We start from the raw sequence: 9,627 nt of genomic DNA on the forward strand, positions 1-9,627 counted from the left end.
GTTTATAATTCATAAAAAAAACGTTCGCAAAGACAACAAAGAAAAAAAAGCTTCCTGCAAAGTTCTTTAATTTCACTTTCAGATGTATCAATAATGTCCTGTCATTCAATAACCAACAATGCAGAGAGTGCTTGAATCTAATATATCCCAAAAGTGACCTTAAAATTAAGGATACTACCGAAACAAGAAGGTCTGCTTCATATCATGATCTTTTCCGCGATATTGACACAGATGGACGACTTAAAACTTGAATCTATGACAAACGTGATGATTTCAATGTTTCAATTGTCAACTTTCCTTTAATCAGCAGTAACATACCCTCTGTCCCATCGTTTGGCGCTTACATATCTAAATAAAAACGCGAAGAGCGTGTATGTTGGCACTATACGGACTTCATTAGTAGTAATATGCTTCTTGTCATCTGTACTATTATTTGTCTGTTTGTCTTTTTATTTTTGGCCATGGCGTTGTCAGTTTGTTTTCGATCTTTTAGTTTGACTGTCCCTCTGGTATCTTTCGTCCCTCTTTTATACAAAAAATGCCCCAACAGAGTTATGAACAAGAACGACTGAAATCAATTATATATAAGTTTTGCTTTCACCATCAGGAATTAGTTGACTAAACGATATGTTAGTATCTTAACTTACTAACGACATGTTTTCGCAGTCTTAAATGTTTTGATACCGGCATAGCCGTTTAAACTGCAATTTTACCGATTGTAACATTTTTGCTGAGTGTGGATTCGCATGACGGTGAATCATGTAGAGCAGGAGACGCTTAACCTGTAATAAACTCATCATAGATACCAGATTTAAAATTGTGCACGCCAGTTGCGAGTTTGTGTACAAAAGACTCATCAGTGACACTCGAAAGTAAAAAGTCATCATCTTTGACTGAGGGAGGTTAAACTTCAGTTTCTTAGTAAATTATCAACGGGGAATGTTATGTATTCATGTTTAAAATCATGTTAGTATTGAATCAATGACTACTAAGCTGATGATACTCTCGGATTCTAATAGTCCATCAGCAGCGGTATCGACCCACTGCTAATAAATGAAAATTACATTTCTTTCTTAAGATTACGTTCTCATAATAGAGATTTCCAATAAAAATAACATTACTCGACACAGCTAACCTATCTGAAAGTGTCTCGGCCTAAATCATTGAAGCATGACGGAGGGGAGTAAAGACTTCATGACTTCTTTGTTCGTTGAATACACATATTTTGTTGGAATCGATTTTTTTTTATATTAACCCAATCTGCCTTTCTTAATCTATACATATTATGTTATTAAATGCAAGATGATATTAGTGACAACAACCTTTTTAGGGAATTATTAATCCAGTTACGTGTAATCAAATGCGCCCATCATTACGTGTTACTTGTCATTTTACTTGACCCATATATTTACTTCTCATTTAAAGGGCGAATTCTATAAACTATTAAGTCGAAGTTAAGTCTAAAAAAATAACAATAATGAATTCTGAAGCCAGGGGATATTCTTAATTTTGATTATTATAAACTATTTATCATTTAACCATAAGCAGTTCACTACTGAATCAATCAAAGGATAATTTCTCCTAATTGTATCAACTAATATAATTTTCTATAAGCTCTAAGAAATTATCACTGGGCATTATGTGAAATTTATGTGAAATTTAAAATGGGATGATTCTTATTTCAATCTGTTTTATCTACAATATCTGATACATGACATCTTCCGACCGTCCTAAACGTGAAACCATATTTATTTTAGGCCATCGACCGTGAGGTCTTTATCTATTTCAATGCACGCACAGAATACGATTTTGTCGTATATAAACTAAAGTCCTGTCAAGACTGTCACTTATAAGTTGCTACGAATCATGAAGATTGTAATTGTTTTCCTTGTTGTCTGCATTTTGGGTAAGTGAAAAGATAACGTTTGATTTAATGAATTTGGTTTGACTGTCGTTCGCTTAATAGTCAGTGCCATCTACTAGTATTTGCAAGTATACATCGTTTGCTCAATGGTCAGTGCTATCTGTTTGCAAGTATACATTGTTCGCTCAATAGTCAGTGCCATGGTTGTAAGTATAATGAGTGCATAAAGAAACTGAAGACATCATATCTGTTTCCGTCTTCAATTGTTGTCCCTTTTTGAATAATAGTATAAAATTTTATTACAATGCATTCCTTAAACATTCGGTTTACTTTAAAAGTTTAGTTTTATGTAGAATTATGCTGTTCAGAAACTACAGGGGTTAATTATGGTTGAAATTTGCAAATTGTAATTTATATTTCAATTCATTGGTTAAGAATGGGGAATATGTGATATGGCAATTGTTTTAGCATCTCAAAAAAATATCAGGGTTTTAGGACTTATATCTACTGTTCATACTATTTTTAAATTTATTGTCACATAATTATGTTTCGTCTAATCACAATGTATTATAGGTGGATAAGCAAAAAATGTAAACATTTATCTCATTTTTTCCAAATTACCATTTCTATTTATTCAAAAATCCAAATAATTACCCCAAAGTTGTTTATTTGCATTAAACAAAGATGTTCATTTGCGTGCGTCAACCTTAAGCAAAAATCAATAATTGCGTCAAGAAATATCTTATGGAAAAGCTTTTCTTTGATATATAACTTAAGGGCATACGATACAGTTTTGATCCCACGGTTATTTTTTTGACAAAAAATTGAATACAAGTTATTTTTACCTGATAAATTCAAATATGTGATAAAAACATACCTTTATTTAGATATTTACAAAAAGGGGTTTTTGACATTTGTATGTTTTTGGTAGAAATACCTGACTTTTTATGTTGCAAAAGATAAACTCCAGCGGGTTTTTTGTAAAACCATTTGGAATATCTTCTTTAATAGGTTTACATTGAATTTGTGAAACAAGTCTTTGAAATAATTTATATTTATTAAATGTTCATGTTAACAGAATAAACCGACATTTTTGGCTGTTTGTTTATCTAATTAACAAACAAACAAAAAAAAATATCTGTGATTTTTCTTCTTCTCAAAATTGGTACAAATCATTCTACATAACTAAGCTCCATGTCTTTAAAAAAAACAGGGGTCTAGGAACTAGTTTTCAAGCTAATGATTAAAATCAGTAGACAAACACACCTTTTCCTGTCACATTTTAATGTTGCGAAAAAAAATTTACGTTAGCGACGTCATTACCTCCCCTGCATCGTTTGCCCATAGCGATGGAACGATGCATTAATAACGATAGTTTAATAATGGAAAAAAAAATTATGCCCTGCACGTACTTAATCTAAATGTCTATCACAATTTTTGTTTATCTATAAGATTAACAATATGTTGAAAGGATTGAAGAGATTTGAAATACAAGGACCGACCTACTATCATAATTTTCTTGATAGAGGTTTGCTGCTCACAAGGAAGCTATTAAAACAAGAGTTCCAAGTGGTGAAGTTGAAATCATCCCTTCGTAAATTTTACGGACGCCATCACGAGTTGGTTGATCGTTATGGAATATCTGTTTCACAGATGACGACGGATATGTTCCAATCATCGTAACTACAATCCCGTCCGCTTTTCCCCGAATGCGACATTTCGAATTAGACTTATCACCGGTTTGTACTTTCATGAGCAACACGACGGGGGTCACATGTGGATCAGGATCTGCTTACCCTTCCGGAGCACCTGATATCATCTCCAGTTTATGGTTGGGTTCGTGTAGCTCAGTCTTCAGATTTCTGTACTGTTATTTGTTTGTTGGTCATTTTCTTTTTTATGCCATGGCGTTGTCAGCTTATTTTCGACTTATGAGTTTGAATGTCCCGTTGGTATCTTTCGCCTCTCTTCTACAACTCTTATTATTCTCCCTCCTTAAACTTAAGATATTTATAATACTTCTCAAGTTTAAAAAGTTGTATTTTCAAATCTCTACAAGTCAGTCAGAAACCTACAGTTTATGACTTCATTATCGCACCGAATCATAAAACTTATGTTTTTGGTTTCATATGAATATCACTGGACTTCCTGCTGTTCAGTGGTTGTCGTTTGTTTGTGTGGTTCATATGTGTTTCTCATTTCTCGTTTTTTATATAGATTAGACCGTTTTCCTGATTGAATTGTTTTTACACTAATCATTTTGGGGCCCTTTATAGCTTGCTGTTCGGTGTGAGCCAATGCTCATTGTTGAAGGCCGTACTTTGACCTATAATTGTTAACTTTTTATACATTGTAACTTGGATGGAGAGTTGTCTCATTGGAACTCATACCCCATCTTCTTATTTATATTCCGGCAATGTTTATTCCCTGGGTTAATCGGAAAGATGAAAACAAAAGCAGAGACGACAATTATTTTTAATTCTTTGTAATTGTACTTGTAGGTTACATCAGCGGTGAGGATTGTCCTAATAATAATCCTGACCAGGAATGTGGACACGTAACATGTGAAAACCATTGGCATAAGGCTTGTGTATCAAACACGTGTACCTGTCTACACAGTACTGATGGAGGACAAGGTAAGAAGTATTATCTATATCTACACTAAATAATATCATTTCAAAAACATGATACAAATTGAATAATAAAAAATGACTTTTGTTTTCACAAATCAGCCCGAATGTTGTGTATTTTATTCTTCAATCTGGTATTTAATCAACCGTTTTCTTAAAGCATCAGCTATTAATCTTTTGTGGGTGGGGATGGATTTTTTTCTCGGGACACAAAATTTGCTATTTGTTTAATAATAGAAATGACAATGTATTCAGTGACATACAGGAACAAGTTGAAATTTTAATTCAATGTATTTTTTTTTATTCTTATTTTTTATTTTTTTATTTGCAGCAGAAACAAAAACATTTTTTTCTCATCCCTTCTGAAACAAATATTTTTTAAAAGAAATTTTGAATCAAACATTATATTCCAAAAAACATACCGCAATTACAAAAAAATAGTCGGACCCTGGGTGGATATATAGAAATACAAGAACACCCTGGTTAGGGACTCTAATTTCAAAACAATTTATTGAAACTTCTCACATGAGTCATCAAATAGCTATATTTCATTCAGGTACTCAAAACTTCATTTTTTTTAAGCCACCAATCACACGTAAATACAGCAATTATATAAAATTTTCAATATTTACCATTAAAATTGTGCAGCTTATCTTCCAATTCAGTAAATTTGTACCGATACGTCAATTTTTAACACCAATGATTTAATTTGTAATTAATTAAATTTTTCATTGTATCTCTTATATATTGATTTTTCATTCAGTTCGATTTATAATTGTGTTCATGGACTTTAAATATTCGAGAACAAATCATTATATTGTAACTTCAGTGATGTGGTTATTGTGCCGGAGTCATACGATTTTATACTTTACCTTTTAAGAGAAGCTCAGTTGGAGAAAATTATAACGTCCCCTTAAGAATGGAACTGTTGAAAATCAAATGGATATTTGGTAAAATAAGCCGTGCTCTTCTTTGTGTTTTAAAACGAATTCTTGTGCTGAAGTTTGCATATACATACTTGATAGGCTGTTGACAAAAAAAAAACAATTTTAAAAACCATTCAAACATATATTGTCTGCACATGTTAGAATGCTTTCAATGTTTTGGTTTCAGAATATTGTAGTTAAATTGACAATGAAACATGATGGGTGTTGCATGAATAACAGAAACGCTTACCCTATCGACGCACCCGGTCTCGTTCCTTTTGGAGTTCTTGCAATTTCCTCAGTTTTGGTTTGTTACCTTGATTTGTCTTTTTTTTATTATCGATTTATGAGCTTTCATGTCGACGCATCCGGTCTCGTTCCTTTTTGAGTTCGTTCGATTTCCTCAGCTTTGGTTTGTTACATTGATTTGTCTTTTTTATCGGTTTTTGAGATTTGAACATAGGTAAATAAACTCATCATTGAAACTGCTGTAGCCTATATTTACAATTGATGTAACTTTGCATTAAAACAACTGTTAAAAATTACGAAAATAAGTTTAAACATTTGATTATTTATTACAGCATGCACAAACAAAGCACAGTGTGACGCCATAAATAGTTGGTCCTGTTCAGCATCACGTAGACACTGTGTAGATGGTAGATGTCGTTGTTCTAGGTTTTAGATGCTACAACTGTAAAATACTTGGCAGCTGCTTATTCTTTAATAAAAAAAGTAACGAACAATAGTTATTTCTTTTTTTTTATTTTTCTGTTTAAAGAACGAAGTTTTACCATACTTGAAATGATTAACAAAGATAACATATAAATTAGAATGAATAAAATTATATGCATATCTTACATCTGTAATAATATATAATAAAGGATATGGGGCATCCATCCATGACACAAAATCAATACGTGCACAGCAAAAACACAACAAAAAAAATGAACAGCGCTTATGTTGCTGTTCTTCATCTCACAGTCACTGTGAGGCCTTCAATACGGAACAAAAATTCTCACGTCACTGCAAGTTTGAGACGGTCCCTAGCACCGGTATGAGCGGAATTCTTTGCAAACTGACGATCACGCGTACGTTACAACTGTGAATTGAAGACCAAAGCTATGAAGTAATATCAATAAAATAAATCTGGCAAAGGAATCAAACATTTCCTTTCATAATTTAGCCTGAAATTCACACTGAAGCGTGCAAAAACAATACAAACATTTACACAACCACGGGGCACATCGATATATATTTGTTTGATAACTTGGAAGGAAATAACGTATGTATAGGGCAATTAATTCGTGCAAACTTTGTAAGATGTAACACCAGCTCGGGAACGATCAAAAAGAATTTACCGGAAAGTAGTACATATCTTAAAACAAAATAGTTCCTACGCATAAGTTCATGTCCTCCAAACTGGGTGGATCTGGTCTATATGCACTGGCTGTTTGTTAATCGACAAATAGGGTTTATTTAAGGTCAATAGATGTAAAATATAAACTGCCTTTGATTTACTTAATGCGGTGACACTTATCAAACAAGATTGTTACATTTTAGTCATCCGCCTTTTACCAATTACGATTTGAAACTTTTTTTTTAAATCTATATTTTTAAAGAAGCAGCTGCTCTTTTTATTTGAGATAGATTGTCCACAAACTAGTAACAATAATAATTCGGAGAGTCCTACAGTAAATATGTAAAGGTTTTTAATAAATTAAAAATGTAAAAAATGTTACTTTTCAATGTAATAGAATTTATTCTTCTTTAGATATAATTTTGTGATTTTATTAAAAACAATAACACTCATAATTTTTTTTTAAATTGGTGGACATATTGTTCTGCAGATTTTGAAAAATTTCTTGCAGGTCAATGGAGACATTTCCTCTTTAGAACGGTAACTGAAGCAAGCTAAGAATTCTTTAAATGCATATGACTCTTTTATATCTATGCAAGTATCATAGACCAAATGTCATTTTGCAACGTGATACACAATATTTGTATTTTTCAATAGTTTCCTTGCATATTTGCTTAAGACCTTTAACTTCTTGCATTTTATGCAAAACTATGGCAAAATAGCCTCATTTTGTCGTTTAGATTTAAATATGAAACCAGGCTTTACCAAAATAAATTTTATGCTATAAGGTGTTTTACAAAAAGATGTTAATATGGGTTAAATATCTTTTTGGATATCTCATTCGCTAAAAAATAGGGGCAGCTGGATTCTTTTGGTCAAATACGCCAATTTCAATTTTTTAATAGCGATATCAAACATGACTTTCCTGAACTAAAGTGTCCAAGTAATATAATCCTATTTATTCATAAGATCAACTAACATAAATTGGAAAGGATAGAAGAATTTTAATGTTTTTGCCATTTTTGGGGCCACATAATGGCTCTCATCATACCACCTCCTTTCGGGCAATTTTTATATTTGTAAGGATATCCTACTGTAAGTTTTCTGACAATGCCATTTTGCTTCTTACAATATTGTATCAATGCAACAATTTCAATATGAATATGAAAGGCGTATCTTACCGTGGCGTTCCTGTCGCAGGTATTTATTTTTCATTTAATTACTTACATGTATATGAACTTTTTGCTTCTTTAAACCTAGGTACCAGCTTTGCTTCTTTAAACCTTATTATCGCTTGGGTTCCTTAGATCTTTTTAGACTGTGGCTGTTACAGGAAATAAATCTGCTTAAGGACTTGCAATTAACCAACGCGTTTCTGGAAAGGAATAAGAAGTTATGGGTGACACTATTCGGTGTTCAATAAAGGGCCATCTTTTGGAAATGCCGGGATTAAAACAATTTCCTACGACTAATCTAGTTCCTCTCATCAGGAGTTTAAAACTGCCTAATGCGACAGTTTCGTTTCTTAACGAAAACTACAGCGTTGTTGCTTCTGGAACTACAAATGAACTCGATGATGAAAACATTTCTGACCTTTCCAGTAACAGTTTCCTTTCGAGCCCCAAACAAGCGCCAATGTTATGGCAACTACCAATACAATGAGTTCAATTTCACGAAAAGTCTTTCATGGTTGCACCATTAACAATTTTAAAAATACTTTCAAAACAAAGTGAATTGTCTGATTTCATGAAAAAAACGCAGAGTTAACTGTCAACTGAATGAATTAGAAGTGTTTGTTGAAATATCAAAATTGTTCAAATATAACAGTTTTTGTTGAAGACGCATATTAAATATGTTATAAATAAAGTATAAAAAATATGCTATATCTTACTAAATCTGTTTCAATAAGAGAATGTTGCAAAAGACTGGGTTATGTTTTGTTAAAGAACGAATATGGGGCAATGACATTAAGACAGTACAAAATCACCAACTACAACTCGCAAAACAGACATGTTTTGGTCTGTCTCACTCTGCCCGTTTTAATGTTATATATCAACAGATGAAATCTCCGGTTAAAATTGAAAAAGTCAAATATACCCTAAGTCGACTTTTAAAAATATGCAATAAAGATATGTCACTACAAAATGCATATTGTATATTGTCAAATTGTTCAAATAGTGTGAGAAAAAAAAAATAAAAACATCAGTTATTCTGTTAGTACGGATGTGAAGTTAAGCATGTGTGCGAAAAAGAGAGGCGAAAGATACCAAAGGGACATTCAAACTCATAAGTCGAAAATAAACTGACAACGCCATGGCTAAAAAACGAAAAAGACAAACAGACAAACAACAGTACACAAAACACAACATAGAAAACTAAATACTGAGCAACAATCCTACAAAAAACTGGGAATAATCTCAGATGCTCCGGAAGGGTAAGCAAATCCTGCTCCAAATATGGCACCCGTCGTGTTGCTCATGTTAGTACAAACCCGGTAATAAGTCTAATTCGGTAGGTCACATTCGGGGAAAAGGGGACTGGATTGTAGTTACGACAATTGAAACATAACCGCTATGATCTGTGAAACGGATATTCCATAACAATCAACCAACTCGTGATGGCGTCCGTAAAATTTTCGAAGGGATGATTTCAACTTCACCACTTGGAACTCTTGGTTTACTAGCTTCCTTGTGAGCAGCAACCCTCTATCAAGGAAATCATGATAGGAAATACAAGCCCGGGAATATCGTTTCAACTGGGAGATATATACTCCGTATGCAGGCGCTGCTTGAATGTTGCTACAAAGAAATGGAAAGTTCACAATTGGGAAGCTGAAATCATCTCTTTGTC

The 9,627-nt window shown here is 32.8% G+C and overlaps 1 protein-coding gene across 1 annotated transcript; it reads left to right on the forward strand.

Annotated features, from left to right (window-relative positions):
- Nucleotides 1-1,866: 1,866 nt before the first annotated feature.
- LOC127734214 (serine protease inhibitor Cvsi-2-like) lies at nucleotides 1,867-6,143 on the forward strand. The gene is made up of 3 exons (XM_052243969.1): nucleotides 1,867-1,906; nucleotides 4,366-4,500; nucleotides 6,002-6,143. Exons 1-3 carry the CDS (start codon nucleotides 1,867-1,869, stop codon nucleotides 6,100-6,102), a joined length of 276 nt encoding a protein of 91 aa, XP_052099929.1. The 3' UTR covers nucleotides 6,103-6,143.
- The last annotated feature ends 3,484 nt before the right edge of the window (nucleotides 6,144-9,627 follow it).

The sequence above is a fragment of the Mytilus californianus genome, unplaced genomic scaffold (genome assembly GCF_021869535.1).
Source record: "Mytilus californianus isolate M0D057914Y unplaced genomic scaffold, xbMytCali1.0.p SCAF_3, whole genome shotgun sequence".
NCBI lineage: Eukaryota > Metazoa > Mollusca > Bivalvia > Mytilida > Mytilidae > Mytilus > Mytilus californianus.